The sequence below is a fragment of the Anthonomus grandis genome, chromosome 17 (genome assembly GCF_022605725.1).
Source record: "Anthonomus grandis grandis chromosome 17, icAntGran1.3, whole genome shotgun sequence".
Classification (NCBI taxonomy): Eukaryota; Metazoa; Arthropoda; class Insecta; order Coleoptera; family Curculionidae; genus Anthonomus; species Anthonomus grandis.
In genome coordinates this window covers 11,774,138-11,791,679 of record NC_065562.1, presented here as the reverse complement: position 1 = coordinate 11,791,679, position 17,542 = coordinate 11,774,138, and the positions used below count along the sequence as shown (strand labels likewise).

At 28.3% G+C, this 17,542-nt stretch overlaps 1 protein-coding gene across 1 annotated transcript in view; it reads left to right on the top strand.

Moving 5' to 3' along the window:
• LOC126746587 (uncharacterized) overlaps positions 1-17,542 on the top strand; it is a 41,320-nt gene that overhangs the window by 16,102 nt on the left and 7,676 nt on the right. Inside the window, exons 14-21 of the mRNA XM_050454895.1 lie at positions 42-308; positions 356-568; positions 6,552-6,732; positions 6,791-6,941; positions 7,383-7,433; positions 9,827-9,932; positions 13,186-13,458; positions 13,515-13,772. Of these exons, the coding sequence (XP_050310852.1) occupies positions 42-308; positions 356-568; positions 6,552-6,732; positions 6,791-6,941; positions 7,383-7,433; positions 9,827-9,932; positions 13,186-13,458; positions 13,515-13,772 (1,500 nt within the window). The remainder of the gene's footprint in view (positions 1-41; positions 309-355; positions 569-6,551; positions 6,733-6,790; positions 6,942-7,382; positions 7,434-9,826; positions 9,933-13,185; positions 13,459-13,514; positions 13,773-17,542) is intronic.

Sequence of the window (17,542 nt, the reverse complement as noted above, 5' to 3'; positions counted from 1 at the left end):
ATCTTATTTTAATTTTTACATTAAAAACAATTTGGTTTTAGACAAAAACTATTAAAATGCTTTTATTTTATATGGAAGTAATATTTCTGTCTTTTGGAAGAAATATTATGATGAACCAAGTAAAACCACATGATATCAATGCTCTACATAGAACAAATTACAGTAATGAACAATTTTGTGCTTGGGCTAGTGAAGAAAAAGTAGAATGTATACCGTTGGTGAAAAATATTAAAAATAGACAAAATACGAACTTTAACTCGGTAATTTCTACAGCTGTTGCTGCTAGCTTATCACATTATTTTAAAAGGGTAAGCCTTCAAATATTTTAAGCAATATAATAACAATTTCCTTTTAGAATAATTTTCCAATTCCAGAATATATGTCTGGAGCAATAGCGGTTTTGCCGGAATATCCAGATGTAGATATATTCAAGCCTGCGAAACTTAGAAATAAAGCTGGAGGAGTGGTTTTTGAGTTGCCTATGATCTATGGATCTACAACTTTAGCGGAAACTTTAAAAAATGTTTCAGATGAATGGAATAGGCAAATGCGACAAGCAGATACCTTGGTGAGTATTTGAAAAATTTTAAATACTTTAGCAGAATTTATAGTACTGGCAATTCTAATTATAGTGAATCATTTAGATCAAATTAATGATACTATTCTAGTAAAGTAGTTACTCTTCATAGCACAGATGTATTATCAGAAACAACATGATAATATCTAATTCGAATGACCCTAGAGTAAGGCCAATTTTATTTGCAATATTATTAAATGTAGACCAGATCTCATATACTGCAGCAAGCACTTTGTTTAGACTTTTTTTATTTATTTGTTATTATACTGCATATACGCCACTGAAAATTTATCATCGATTTCAAATTATCAGTCTGGCTATAAAATAAGTGTTCCTATTAATTGTGATTAAAATCTTAATTATGCAGTTTATTATTATGATTCTGTAAACTATGATTTTGTTGCTATTAATAACTACCTTGCTAGCATGAATTAGAATAATGATTAGCAAGATATTAATAAATACATTAAGATTTTTCATAGTACTCTTTATTTTGCTATAGAGATCTAATTTTCTCATTTAGTTTAGTAGAAAATTGCAGAATTTCAGTTCATATGAATAAATCTTAACTTAATCCTTCTTAATCTTTGAAAAACATTAATAAATTACGTAGTTGTAATTTTTACCCCAATACCATGCATATGGAGGCCAATGTTTTGCTTGATATTAAGTATCGATGTGGGTGTATTCAGTCTATAATTATTGCGTTATTTTCTGTACAATTTTCATAGCACTATAAGCGATTACTTAGTGATCATCAGCATGGTTTTTCTCAAAGTAGATCTGCTTGTTAACTTACAAGTAATAGAATTTGATTGGTGCTTTTAAGAGTTCTGTACAGGGCGATAGTGTATAAAATGACAAAATTGTTAAAGGCCTTTAATAGAGTTATTCATAATCATCTGGTTGGTTTGGTCGAATTTTATCATAGTTTCTTGACTGGTAAAACCTGCTTCATCGGTAAAAAAAATAATGCTAATAAAAATCTTCAAGAGTTAGTTCATGCACTTTTTGGAGATGATATGAATAAGGTGAGCAGCTAATTTTTAAATACTCCTTGAACGGGTATCAGCTATAGCATCCAAAATATTTTCCTTCAATTGTACCGTACGTACTGTTCTTCTCTGACCAGTATCAAGCAATTTCAGAGACAATATCTGATCATAATTAAATTTTTTAAAACGTTAGAAATCAAGAACCACATATAATGTTTTGAGATTTTAACAATCTAAACTACATTAAACTATGACTATATAATTTTGGTGGGTGATTTTAATATCGACTTCTTGAAAATAAATTTGTATAGTAACAGATTAAGATTTATTTTGGAAAGTTTTAATTTGACATAAAATATTGTTGAATCTACCAGAATAGACTTAAATACCATCTTATTGATTTAATAATATCTAGTAAACAAATAATATCCAAGAAATCATAGTCGATTCCAATTTCAGAGATAATATCCGATCATAATTTAATTTTTTCTATTTTTGAATATGAGAACGTTAGAAATCAAGAACCAGATATAATGTTTCGAGATAAAAATAATTTAAACTACAGCAATTTTATCACGGATGGTTTAGCCATTCCATGGGAACGTGTTTATTATTTAAGAAATATAGACGATAAAATCAATTTCTTCAATAAAAACATAACCCTGCTCTTAGACAAGCATATTCCTGTTAAAACTAAAATAAGGAAAAATAAGCCATTCTGCCCATGGATCACCGACAATATTAAACTTTTAATAAAATTAAGAGACCGTGCGCATAAAAAATGTCAAAAATCCAAATCAAACTCAGATCTGCAATATTATCGACAATTAAGAAATTATACAAAACACGCAATAATTCGTGAGAAAAACACATGTTTCAATCAAATAATTAACAAAAAAGGCAAAGAATTTTAGACCGTTGCTGAAAAACTTAAGTTAACGAAAAAAAAACATACGCTGACTCAGCGGGATTTATGTAATCTCGATGACATTCAAAACTACTTTCAGAGTATTAGCAGTTTACCAGATACAACCAAATAAGGCATCATCGAATATTATAAAAATAATAATTTTAACAACGAACAGTTAGTGTTTCAGTTAATAGATAAAGATAACTTATCGATTATTATTTCAACTATTAAAACCAGCGAAAAAGGAATAGACCAGTTGTCGATTGAAAATATAAAATTATGTTTGCCGTTTTGCTTAAATCCATTGGTCAATATTATTAACGAATGCATTTTACAACAAAAATATCCATTAATATGGAAAAAGGCAATAATAAAGCTTATAGCTAAAATAGTAGAGCCAAAGGAAATTTCAGATTTAAGACCAATAACTATACTGCCAGCTATATCTAAGGTTATTGAGAAACATATTTATAAATAGATATTTAGTTTTGCCGAATCTTTTAATATAATTCCGGTTTGCCAATCTGGATTTAGGAAAAATTTTAGCACTTCGACGGCTTTAGTAAATATATTAAACGACGTAAGAACTAACGAGAAACAAAATCGTCCTACTTGTATGGCATTACTGGACTTCAGTAAAGCCTTTGATACCATAAATCACGAATTATTATTAGCAATATTACAATTTTTTGATGTGTTACAGTACTTTTTTTCCAAAACTTAAAACAATAAAAAAAGTTAATATAATATCACCTTAATAAGTGGAATCGCCTACCAGTTTCCCTTAGACGTTGTTAAATTCACGAAGAAATTAAAAAATCAATAAATTATTATTAAAATTAAGGATAAATATATTAAGAACGTGAAAGATCGCAAGTTTTAAAAGATAGATATTTATTAATTGTGAGTTATTTATTTTATTACGTCACTTATAGCAAAAATCAAGTTATTCACGTTTTTAAAGGAAATATCAATTCAACCCTTTAATGAAACTTTTTGTTACACCTAATTTAGTTTAAGTTCAATAACATTTAAATACATGAATTTACTTAATGTATAATAGTTTTTTTTTATATACCTGAGGTTTCATCTATTAATCTCTAAGTTCGTTTCTTCTTTTCAATATCCTACCTAACTTTGTTATGAATATTAAAATTGAGAACGTTAAAAACAACGAGAAAATCTACTTTTTTAATAAAAATACTAAAATGAACCAACGTTTCGGTATTTATATCTACTACCGTTATCAAGGTAAATAAAGTTAAATTAAAAATATAACCAAAATATACTTCGATCTTTTAAATTTCTCGTTTAGAGTTCCTTCAAAACTCCTTCTGAACTTAACAAAACTTAAAATATGTTTTTTTATATAATTTCACTGTTGATTACTAGCTTGACAAACTGTTTTAAAAGAAAACAAAAAATATAAAGGTTACTTTTTATAAAATTAAAGGGGTGTGATCTGAATATTATATAGTTTAAATTATTAATTAATTTTGAGAATGCCCTGTTCTACCTCTCTTTTTAGCAAAGGAATCCATGTATTATTAAAGTTAACCGAAAAAGTAGCAAAGTATTCACTTTCCATTAAATGACGTACTTTTGAAATTGGTTCCTTTGATAAAATTGAGGAAGCATTCTATGCTTATTGTCAAATGCATGTTATGTGATTTCGGATTTTTAAAAATCATTATTTTTTATTTAAGATATATGTTCACTAATTCTTTTTGGTAATAGTTTACAGGTTTCACCTATATAAAATTTACCATAAGTACAAGGAATTTTATATGTTAGATTTTTATTAAATTAATTTTCATTGAAAGCAACTCTTTTTATCTTATCAGAAAAACATGGAATAAATGGTGAAATAAGATTTGCCGTGAAAATTGGTTGATTTAATTTTACACGTCTCTTTAAAGCAATTTTTCAAAAATTATGTAGGATAATTCTTTTTGTATTAAGATATTCTTAATAAAGTCTTTTTTAGTCGTTAAATAAATATTCATTATTACAAATAATGCTTGCACGTTCATACAAACTTTTTACTACTCCTCCTTTTACCAGTATTAGATGATTAGAATTAAAACTAAGATATCTATGAGTATGAGTAATTTTTTTAATTGTGTATGTTTTTTAATTTAATCTTTTGTTAATTGTTTACCATATAAACGTTTGCAAGAATGGTGCGTTGAGAAAAACCAAAACTGCTTTGTTGTTTAGGTTGTTTTTTTAAGAATCATAGTGCACTTGTCAAAACATGTACTTTTTTAAATTAAATAACCTAAAATAGAACTTTCGTTTGCTTGAATAATTAAAATAAAACAGCGATTCCATTTTTTTTCTCCAAAACGATTCATCTTGTTGATAATAAATTAAATTAGATTAAATTCATTTAATCGATAATGAGTGCTGTTTCTTTAGTTAAAGGTTCAAGCAATCCATATTTATTATTTCAGGGTGTTAAAAATTTAAGCATTGTAATGTACAACCTAGTCTGTCCCTGGTAAAATAAGCAAGATGAATGTGTTTTAAGGACTACGTTTTAAGAGGTTCTTAGTAGTGTTTTTCACGTAACATTTTTATTATAATAAGTACATCAAAAGTTATTTAAGAAAACCCGATTTCCAGCGGCGTCTTTAAGGGGCCTTCTATATTATTTATTTATTTTCTACCTGAATCCAAGAGATTTCCCACATTATCCAGGACATATATATTCTTCCTTGATATGGTATTGCTATAGTTCAAGCTCATGATCTTCGTTTTCTAGAGGTTTACTTCTGGTTCTACCTTCTGTGACTCTTTCTTTAGTTCGCATACCATGGTGCTAAGTTCGATATGGTCGGTACTCATGATCATAATGCCTCTAAGGTCAGGGAAAGTAATTTTAAATAAATTGAATAGCCTTGTCTTACTCCTCTCCATATGCGGAGATATCTTGTCAGTTATTATATTTTCGTCTGCCATGATACGTATTGTAACACCCGTGTAGATATCATTATGGAAGCTGATATATTCTGAGTTGATCCTCGCATTATCCATAGTCTTCCGCACCAGGCCAGTTTCTACCAAATTTTACCAACCCGGCCTGTATCACTATAGTTGATAGAAATGAAACTATCTGTCTACAGTTTTCGATATTAGTTTAGTCTCCTTTTTTAAAGAGAACTTAGAAAGTAATATTCTATTTCTCCAGGTGTGGAATTTTTGCTTTTTTCACACATTTCTCATCACTTTCTCCAGAGGGCTCTCCTGGAGCCTTTCCGTTTCTTATCTGCTTCTCTGTCATAACTTGTTCTTGCCAGTTTTTAATTTTTTATTAAAAGGGAGTTTTCTTTTTTTTTGATCGGAAGACACATATTAATATTGTGTTCGATGGCTTTTTCTATAAACTCTGTATTATGATATCTTAGGTCTATTTTAATCGCTTTTTTGACTTGTTTGTCTAGTTCTTGTTATCCTATTGAGTCTGTCTATTTTTATGCGTTGTGCTAGTATTGCATTTGTGCCCTGGCTAAGTTTCGTATTAATTTTTGGTGCCATGTAACATATTTTCTTCGTTGCTGTGTGTATGCTACTTGTGATTTTTCCCTATAACTGACTTAGACCTATATTTTTCAGATCTTCCGTTTGTTCTAGTTTTTTGTTGATTTGAACATTGTATTCTTTCATTTTATTTTTGATTTTGTCTCATCGATTTTTTTAAATTTCCAAGTGTGTGTTTATACTTATTGTGTCTCTTAAGCTTATTAAAATGGCAAATAACTGATATCTTAACTTATTTATTAAAATTTTTGAACACGATCTTTTTTCAAAAACTCAGAATCCCCTTTTACTATCCTAAATAAATTTGGGATCAAATTCTAAATGTGAAATAATTTATTATCACTTTTCATTTCGATTAACTTGTCGGTCATTCTTTTATACCACTTTGATGTCTTTAGCAAATCTGGTTTAGTTTAACATTTATTTATTTACAAATACCAATATTATCATTCTTCCAAATATTTAAATGACAATCTACTACAAATCTCAAAATATAGGATTTGTAATAATAACATATCTTTTACAGCTTGTGTCCTTCTTAATGCGAAATATGTTTACGATGCCAATCCAGATTTTGCGAATGCTATTTGGCTGGACTTCTCAGACTTATATTCTAAGCAATATACCTGGTAGTGGGATTATAAAGAGAACAAATGAATGGTTTTGTGATAAGGTCATCCTTGTGGCACCCATCGGACTTGGAATCGGTAAGAGACACTTATGATAAGTTTAGAAATGGGTATGTTCATGTTTGTTTTGTTTAAGGAATTTCTTTTGCTATACTAAGCTATGACCAAAAATTTCAAATTGCAGTGATGATCGACAAATCTTTAATTAATTCTCAAGAAGAAACTCAGAAGATTGCGGACGACGTTTTGCTTTATATAAAACTGTTAGACAAGGAATTACAAACCTAGCTTTATTAGATATTATTTTCATTTTTATATAGGTTTAAAATAAAATTTTCGTATTCTTGGTATATGTGGTCAAAACATTAAATATTATGTAAATAATTCTATATATAAGAAACTTAAATTACCTTTCTAATAATTTTAATTGACTTTTTTTATTAAAAAATACATATTAAAATTGGACGTTTTAGTGACCTTTCATATAATTATTTGTTTAAATAAAAAACTTTTATAATTTATGTTTAATATTATTATAACCAAACAAATTATAATAATTGTATTTGATTAATTCGAAATTCCCTCTACTTAAATGTGATGAAGTTAAATTACCTATAATTTGAACATTAATTTGTATCCAAAATGTTGTTTTAATTTTGTTTAAAAAAAAAAGAAAATATATATTAACAAATTTAATTAACAAATATAAAGATCAAATAGATTTTTAGTATAAACCTAGAAGCTGTGTATCGAGAATTTATCAAGGATTTTTCCATTCGGTGGGTTCATTGAAGATCTCCTTGTCTAAGTTAACTGAAATACCAGGTTTTTAATTACTAGTGCAACCTCAGCATTTACAGATTGATTTTTTAGAATCTCTTGGATAATTAAACAGAATTTATTCTTATTTCCCTTTGACAGAATTAACAAATCAACAGCATATACAAGTTCTACTTTCTATTATTAAATGATGGCAAGTCGGTTATCAACTAGTAGCGACTTTAAAGGAAGAGGTTTTTTTTCATAGTATCTTTATTATTTTTAAGGTAAAATAAAAATTCTGCAATCTCCCTCCACTTATTTATTAAATATTTAGTGATTTAAAATTCATATTTTGGACACAGTGGTGTCCATCATCAGGGGGTACTAAAAGGAAATAGTTCCGAACAAAAGACAGATACAGAAAAAAATTAAAAAATTAATATAAGTTTAATATAATTATTTTTGTATATGCCAAGATACTTTTTACACTTATGTTTGGTCTAGCACGGTGACTGTTGTAGTATTGCTTCGATCTACTTTTTTTGCAGATTTGCTTTTGATACACGAGGCTCTTACGTACTTATGAAGTTTATGAGCTGTAATAAGGAAACATTAAAATAGACCAAAACTAATGCATGCATTGAAACTGATTTTTTATATATAGCGCATGCTGTACAAAATTAGTCTTAAGCCCTAAATTACAGAGAGAACATTCAATAAATTTTTTAATATACAGTAAGAATATAGTTGTGTTATTTTATTTTTAATTATAATAGTTAAGGTTCTTTAGACATCTTAAGCGACAATAATAAAATGCAAATAGAAAAGATAATCGCCAAGATACTAGTGAGTTCGCAAGGAGAAGTATCAAATATTGATGATAATATAATTCATAAATTTAAAATCTAATATTGAATATAGATTTTCTTCAGAAAGTATCCAAACCAAATATATAAATAATTTTAATGTTTATTTTATATGCTTATTTCAATAACACTGCTATTGATTAAATAAAATACATGAGGAATTTAAAAAAAAATCTGTTTTTACCAAAAACTTTTCATTTTTTTGGCCTTATAAATATTTACAAATCTCAATTTCTCCCATATAAAAAAAAATCACTGTTTATAAAGAAACTACTTCATAAGCAAATAATAAGACCCAAACTCCTTTATTCAGCCCCTATCCTATATATAAGTGCCACATTTCCAAATAAAATTTTAGGGTTATTTTGTAACTCTCCTAAATAAATACGGATATCCGATTTACATAAAGGGATTCCATTTAGGAGTATCTTATTAGGATAAATTTTCCTATTTAAACTGTATGAAAGCTTTTAGTTAAATAAAAAATATACTTTATTTACTTATAAAATATTGTTAAAAATGACAATAATATATTTTTGATAAATATAAGGTCATATAGATGAATGTATGGAATGTCTCTATCATATTCTCAGTCGTCAATAAGATAATATAATTTATTAGGCACAAATTAGACCTAGTCTTTTCTTAGATGAGTTTTCTTCCTATCAGAAGAATCTCACTTAATTAATATTCAAGGAAATGATTGCAGATTTCTAGGTATTTAACGCATAAACTTCCAGAAGAATTCTATATCCCAGAAGTGCATTTTAAGAAGCATATATCACCTGGTAATAATTATTTGTCCTTTTTTACCTAAAATTCCTTTAAAAAGCTCACTTAACCAACAGAAAACAAAACCATAAATCTAGGTACTTAAGAAAACAAATTAAAGCCGAAATCAGACCCGTCAATTTCTGATTCAAGGGGGAACCATTTTTCGCCCCCCTGAGGGCAAAGCTCTAGTGGGGGTGACAAGGGCCCCCACAATTTTAAATGGATCGAGTGAAACCTTATTTTGAAGGTATTTTTATGTGGATTATAACCCTAAAATTTTAAATCGTTACTAGTTGCCTAGTCGATACAGGGGCTAATAAAAGTTACAAAAACATGTCAACATTTTTTTTGAAAAAAAAATGCTTGTAAATTTAGCAGTTAAATAAATACAAAAAATTTTGTTCTCCTACATTGTGAACCATACTTTTTGTTGTTTTTTTTTAATACCCGTAGGTATCTATGCCAATTCTGCAAGGGAACTCTTGGTTATTGTTGAGACTGTTATTATAGCAACATTTTGAAATTTAATAGTGGTTGTCAATAACTGCTGTCAGATCATAGTGTATCAAACAAATAGCTCTTTAAAGTTAAATAGTTACAACATTGAGTGTGATAATGGTTTATTCACTTGCTGAAAGAGTTGAAATAATTTCTCTTTTCTTTGCGAACAATGAAAATGCTAATAGAACTGCCAAACTGTTTAACACACTACATCACCCTAATCGACAGGTCCATCGCAAGTACTTTTTGAAATTGGTTCAAAAATGTAGGGAAACTGGGTCTGTGGATAATAAAAAGCACGAAATGGATAATCTAGTGGTGAATGAAGCTTCAGAAGTAGCTATTATACTCTACTATTTATATCAACCGTGTCTGGTATTAAGAGAAGCAGCATCCAAAAGATATTAAAAAAAAGCAAGTTTCATCCGTATAAAATACATCTCGTACAAGAACTAAACGAAGACGATTTTGATAGGCGAGTACAATTTTGTGAAACTATATCTGAACAAGCCGCCAATGATCCACACTTTCTATTTAATGTATGTTTTTTTGACGAATGCTCCTTTTTCCCAAACGGTACTGTGAATCGTCACAACTGTCGCTATTGGGCTGATTCAAATCCCAGAATATTTCGTGAGGTGCATACATAACATCCTGAAAAATGAAATGTTTGAGCTGGAATTTTTGGTAAAAATATCGTAGGCCCCTTTTTTTACCTGGCAATTTAACAGGAGAGATGTACCTGGAGTTATTAGAAAATATAATTCATCCAGCATTAGTGGAGATCCTAGGAAATAACAACGAGTACTTGGAAAATCAGCGCCACCCCACTATGCTGCAAGGGTTCATCAATATTTGGACCAAACGTTTCCAGGACAATGAATTGGACGAAGAGGAGCTATTGAATGGCCTCCCGTTCCCCGGACTAAAGCCCGTTAGATTTTTTTATAGAGCCGTTTAAAAACTCAAATTTATGCTAGTCAGCCAATATCGCTAGACCATTTGCGACAAAGAATAATTGATAAATATCGTCAAATCACCACAGAAACCCCTACACAGATTACATTACTCATTACAACAACTCAAATGTTGTAACGTGATCTGTGTAGGTCTAGGCCTGATGATGCCTCGATAGGAGCGAAACACGTGTAGCTTAAAAAAATTATATGAATTTGATGAGACCGTGAATTTGTGTTTTTACCTTTGTTTTGTTTTCGTTTGGTCTCTTAGAGAAAAAATGGAGGATACGTTTCTATTTAAATAATTACCTTCAGAAGCGATAAAGGTTGACAGTAAAAACACCGAAAATTTGTGTATACATTTTTCATAGAAGAAATTGTATATAGTTACATTGCATACTTTTTGTAAAGATTATTGTTAAATCTATGATTTACCTTTAAATGAAGAAATATGTTTTTTTATTTTTTTGTGCGAAATCAATGCTTTTATGGTTGAAATATATCATGGGATACAACTTTTAATTATATAATTAGTATTATTAATGTAGTTATTTATTGAACCTAAAAAAACTGAGGAATATTCGGATCTGATTTTCTAACTTTTTTTAAGTTTTTAATTTTAATAGTTTAATAAAGATAACATTATATTTTAATATTTCTTTAAATATTATATGGCCAACGAAAACGAAATTTTTTTTAAATTTTATTTATAATTTTTACATTATTTTAGTTCTGTAGATAATTATTTAGAGTAAATTTCTTTCTTAATTTAAAATTGATGAGAATTTTGTTCAAGAAATAAATAAATTTAAAGTACTACTAAGAATTTTTACTTTACTTGTTTCTTTATAATACCTTTACTTACCTTTATTTATGTACCCTTTATAATAAATCAAATAATATCTTAGTGAGCCTTTGCAGTTTTGAAAAATTTTCAGTATTATATCAATATATTTTTTTTATAAAAATTTGAAAAAAAAAACAATAATTTTTAACAAGAGATCTAAAATACAAAAACTTTAAAAAATCATGTTTTAATTTTCCCAATTTATATTAAAATTTATAGTAATTTTTTTTTAATTTGTCTTTAGATAACAAAAACAGGTTTTACTTTTTATATAACGTTAATTATAGATGGAATAAAAGCAATTAAATTTGCAAAAAGTTGAACTTTAAATTTCCTAATTTTTTTTAGCTGTTGTTTCTGTTCCTGTTGCTTTCTGTTAATTATTTCTTTGATAGCATTTGTCTCCTGGTCCTTCGTGTTTGCCGATCAAGTTTCCTAAGTTTGGTAAGCGTCCAATTGGTAACACAGTAGCGATATTAACAGACACGAATATAACACTTACATATACTCCAGCAACTGCTTATCATCTAGCTAAATTCAATTCATAGATTCAATATACAACAAGGACGAAGCAAGCGGCGGGCACTTCTCACGACATCTCGGGACACACGTAGAAAGTTAGCGAATGTTCCGGAATAATCGTCTATCTAAAAAGCTCTCGCCAATTGGAGACCAATTTAAGTCTGAATATTGGCGCGACTCTTAAATTCAAGTAAATAGCAGGAAAAAAAAATAGTGTAAATAAATGTTTCTAGTAGTATTACGTCGTTGTGTTTAGTGTGTTGACTATTATAACATCAGTTGACAATTTTTATGTTTCGAGTGTTTTCATACAGACTTTAACGAACAGTACAAATGATGGTTACCAATCAACCAATGGTAAACCAGTCACTATGTAGGCCTTGATTTATATTGAGAAGGCGTAGAGATATTTCAAGGTTAGTGATCATATAATTTAACAATTAAAAATTTCTATATAATTACTAATATACATTTTATTATTATAAGTGGTATTGTGTGGGTGTATTGGTCAATTGAAATTAAAAAAGTTTATATCGAGGATATATTACAATAAAAATATATACATTTTCTACAATCTATATATTTTTTCATATTTGTAGCCGACCTTTAACTATGTTTTTATCGCTGTGATATGTACTTTTTTAATTTGACCAGAGAGAACTTCGACTTCGAGCACTAAAGATGAATTTAATGCGATTCAAAACGTTGGCTAGAAACTAGTTTTTTTTTAACAATTGACCAATACACCCACAAAATACCACTTCTAATACACAATCTCTGGTCATAAATTCATACGAATATTATTATTATTATTATTAATCAATTATTTTAAAAAGGTCTTAATATATCTTTAAATAAAATAAATAGAAAAGATACATGGAGGTTACTTTTATAATACTTTTTAAGGATCTTCTCATCCTTTCAGATTACGTGCCCCAGTTTTGCCGAGATAAAATGCGCAATTACTTAAAAAAAATTATTGCACTTTGCTTTATAAAAACATCGCCTTTCCGATGCGTTGTTTATTTATATATAAAAATATGTTTCTCATTTAACGCATTAATCATTTTTTCTGCAATTAGATACTTACGAGTTTCCAAGGAAAGCAAAAAAGTAATGAAAATTTGCATATTGAAAACGCTAATAATTATTTTTAATTTGCAATTTCTGCAATTAGGTAAATGTTTTTTATTTAATATGTATTTTTATTCAGAATTTTTACTACTTCTGTTTAAAAGCAGTAAACGGTAGGTGCGAAATAGTAATAAATTATATTTTATTTTAAAATTATTGCCCGTAGTCAATGTTTCTATCAGTTATTATTGTTGCTTTTACACCCCTTTTGTGGTTGTTCTTCCTGTTGATATGTTTCGCCTTTTGGACCTACAGAAAAATTGTGGATATAATATTACGGGTGAAACTTGGAGCTAAATATGGTGGCCTTTTAAATTACAGCGATGGCTTTTCGGTATATGAATCTAACTATAATTTTCACATTTCTTGCATTGGGATTCACAATAGTGAAAAAGAAGTTAATCTGGTAGAAGTATATAAGCAACGTTTTAAAGCAGAGGTAAAGTAAAGACTTAAATTTTAATTTAAAATTATTTATTTGTAAAATTTTTTTAGGTGGTTGATAATGCAGACGTTTATTCAAAATTAACCGGTACTATGCATAATTATTTAGGTTACTGCTACTGGCTAAAAAATACCATAGATCTGGAGAAATACATACAATTACTGCCAGTACCCAAGAATGTAACACTTACGGAAGATTTGGTAAAAACTATGACTTCAGACTTGCACAGTACACAATTTCCGCTAAATAATTCTGCCACATTTAGTATACATGTTATAGATAGGCCTATTGTATTAGACGAGGAAGGAGTAAGTAACACATTAATTTTTACTAGTAAATTTATAGGCATATTTGTATATTAACAATAATATAAATAGTGAGACAATTAAAGAAGCATATTGTATTATAATTGTTTAAAAATAGAATTTGCTACAATTGAGCAGATAAGTCATATTATTAATAAGGAATTACACTCTAATGCATATGGTGTAGATGGCATATCGGCAAGAATGCTAAAATATTGTAGCCCATTTGTTGATAAATATATTACTCACCTCATAAACTATTGTCTAGAAAAGCAATATTTTCCTCGTCTTTGCGTACTGCAATCAGTAGGCCTATTCCAAAGACATCCGACCCTAAGGACTTTTCCGACCTTAGAATAGTCAGTATTTTGCCAACGTTTTCAAAAGTTTTTGAAAAATTTGTTTAAAAACAAATATACCAATATGTATGTGAAAAAAATATAATTCCAAACTATCAGTGTGGGTTTAGAAAAAACCATTCAACGGCGACTGCTTTAGCTACAGTAATCAGTGATATAATTGAGGCCTATGATAAAGGTGATAACGTTATTTTAGCTCTTTTAGACTTTTCAAAAGCGTTTGACACCATTGCTCATGAATTATTAATAGCTAAATTAAAATATTACGGCTTTCATTATTCGCTGATTAATTTAATATCTTCCTACCTAAAAGACACGTTTCAGTGTGTCTCGTGCAATGATAGGGTGGCTGATTCTATCTTCATTTTATCTGGTGTTCCTCAAGGTAGCGTGTTGGGTTCTTTACTGTTTTTGGTATATACTTCTAGCATTTTGCAGTCAATAAAACATTGTAAACGCCAAGCCTATACACAACTTTATTTTAATTTTAATTCTGCTGATGTTTTATTGGCAAATACATTAATTAATGAAGATCTAAAAATTGTAAGTGAACTCTCAGCACAATATAATTTAAAACTGAATGCCTTAAAATCTTTATTACTAATATTTGGCCCTAAAACGAGAATTGATTTTATTAGAGAGCATTTAGATGTAAATAATTATGGTGTAGTAATTCCTGTTGTTAAGACTGCAAGGAATTTGGGAGTGTGGGTAGACACTGATATAAGATTTAAAATGCATGTTTCTAAGATTACACAAAAGGCCTACCTTTCGTTAAAAATTATATTCCAGCAGATATATCTTAAGCCAACAACTTCAAAAGAATCGATGTGAATCACTAGTTTTGTCAACTTTTAATTACTGCGATTTTATCTATGGACCATGCTTGGATATCAACACAGAGTATAGAATCCAGAAAGTTTAAAATACTTGCGCTAGACTTATATTTGGCTTAAGAAGTATGATCGTATTAGTGCTAAAATTGAGGAGTTGGGATGGTTAACGATGGAAGATCGTAGAGCTCTTCATGTGGGTAATTTTCTTCACAAATTAATGACATGCCCCAATGCTTTTTATTCATTCAAAGATAAATTTGTTTTAAGAACATTCGTACATTCACGAGTGCTACGTATTTCAAGTTCATTTACTATTCCTCGTCATCGGATGGCCTTATTTAAACGAAGCTTTGTAACAGTATTAAATTATATAATAGGATTCCTGACAGGTTAAGATCTTTAACATATACCAAGTTTAAAAAAGCGTTTAAAGTTTTTATTATAAACCAGGAATTATGAAAGGGGAGTGCATCAGTCATTAAATTATTATTCTGTTAAATTTTTTTATGTGTTACAATGATTATTATCATTATTTAAAAATGATAATATTATCTTTTGTCTAAAACTTGTAATATTTAAACATTATTAGTTTTTTTTTTAAATTATTTTGGGTACTTTTAGGTCATTACATAAAATTTTGCGAGCCAAACACAATGTATTATTGTTTTATCTCTTTTAAGTGTAAATCTTAATTTTCATTTGTTAATAGGGTATTAGTAAATAAGCCATCTATGGTGCTTCAGTGGTTAAGTATGAATAGCTACTGCAGCTAGACTTCGCCATTGCTTGCACATATACCATTAAAATATGAAATTAATGTTTTATACTACTTACTTATGTAATACCACAAAATGTGGTATTTAATAAAAGACGATTTATTATTATTATTATTATTATTATTATTATTATTATTATTATTATTATTATTATTATTATATAAGTAAATTATTGACTTTGAGATTTAACTCATGTTGTTTCTGACTGGTATCATAGTAAATAGCTTATCATTAAATCGTAAAATAACCATATATTTATTTTACGATTTAATGATTTTTTTTATTTTTTTATGTAAATGTCGACAAAAAATGAGAAATGTTTTATTCAACTTGAGATCGCATGATAAATATGGGATGCTGTGGTGCCTAATAGAAGTAATGATAAAGAACGCGGTACTATCGTATCTGTAATTGTGATTTTGGGAATTTCACTTACCTTAATCCAAAAAAACAGAGAACCTAAAACTATTTGAATTCTGTTGCATTACTTACAATATTTACATGCTGTTTTCTTTGAGTTCAGGAAACTTTATTGTACCTACACCTTTTGAATAACACCTTTGTTATTTAGGGTATTGATTAAAACAGTCATTTTTAAAAATCTCATCCAGGGTATGATAATGATAGTTCTAATATTAGTACCACTTGTAATAGCTACAACTTTTCAGAGTCAATTTTTGTCAGCTACTGCATTGATGGAAGTGTCAGATATCCATGGCAAGTTACACACTTGTAGAGCACTTTTCGATAGCAGGTCAATGTCTAACTTTATAACAAATAATTAAGCAAACCCATCGTTTTATAAGAGTCAGTAGAGATTTACGTTACTGGCATCGATGAATCACATATTCGTGTTACAAAATCATGCAAAATTGAACTAAAATCTTTGACTCTAGTTATTTTTTTCGGTAAAAAAAATCGTTTTTTATTAACCTTACCACCCCCACCCACTCCACATAAATTACCCGTAAAAAAACTGTTTGCAAAAATCAGTCTATTCCAAAATAATACGCATGAATAACAGCTGGTTTAGTTGTTAATATATTATCTAAAACACAGTTTGTTTATTCAAATTTAACAAAGTTATATATATGTATGTTAATTATTATTTAATACGAATACAGTTCTATTAGACTGAATATTATGGACGAAAATCGGTGATTTTTTAGAAGAATTTCTTACTGGGCAAATGTTTGGGGTGGTGGGAGGGTAAGGGTTCTGTAAATGAAAAACAATCTTTTTGCAGAAAATATATATTCTATATACTTTCTGCAATAAAACTTTTTATTTAAATTTGAGATAGTTTTATATATAAATATTTAGTATAAAAACAGCGTTATTAGATTGAATAATATGAACTTCTTTCTTTTATATACAGAATTGTATATGATATACGTATTTTCTACAGTTTAATAAATGTACCTTGATTATACACGGTTAATAAATATACCGAAACTAAAAATTTTCTTAAAAATCGTTGAATAAATGTATATTTAACGATAATAATATAGATTCATTGCTTGGGAACTTTGCCTTGAATTTGCCTAATCGAATTCTTGTTTTTTTTTTTCAAGTTCTTGTTACCTATGGAATAGATCCAAAGTACTTGCTAAGTATTTTTAAAATTATGTTTTTGAAATTTTTTAATTTTTTTCAAAGAAGTGTTACTACAGCTCGACTTTTTCAATCTCAATATACAGGGTGTTTTTTATATATTGCGACAAAATTCAGGAACGTGTCCTTTGGACAAAAATTCGCAAAAAAGTTCCTATAAACATAGGTAATAAACCTTTTAGATTTTG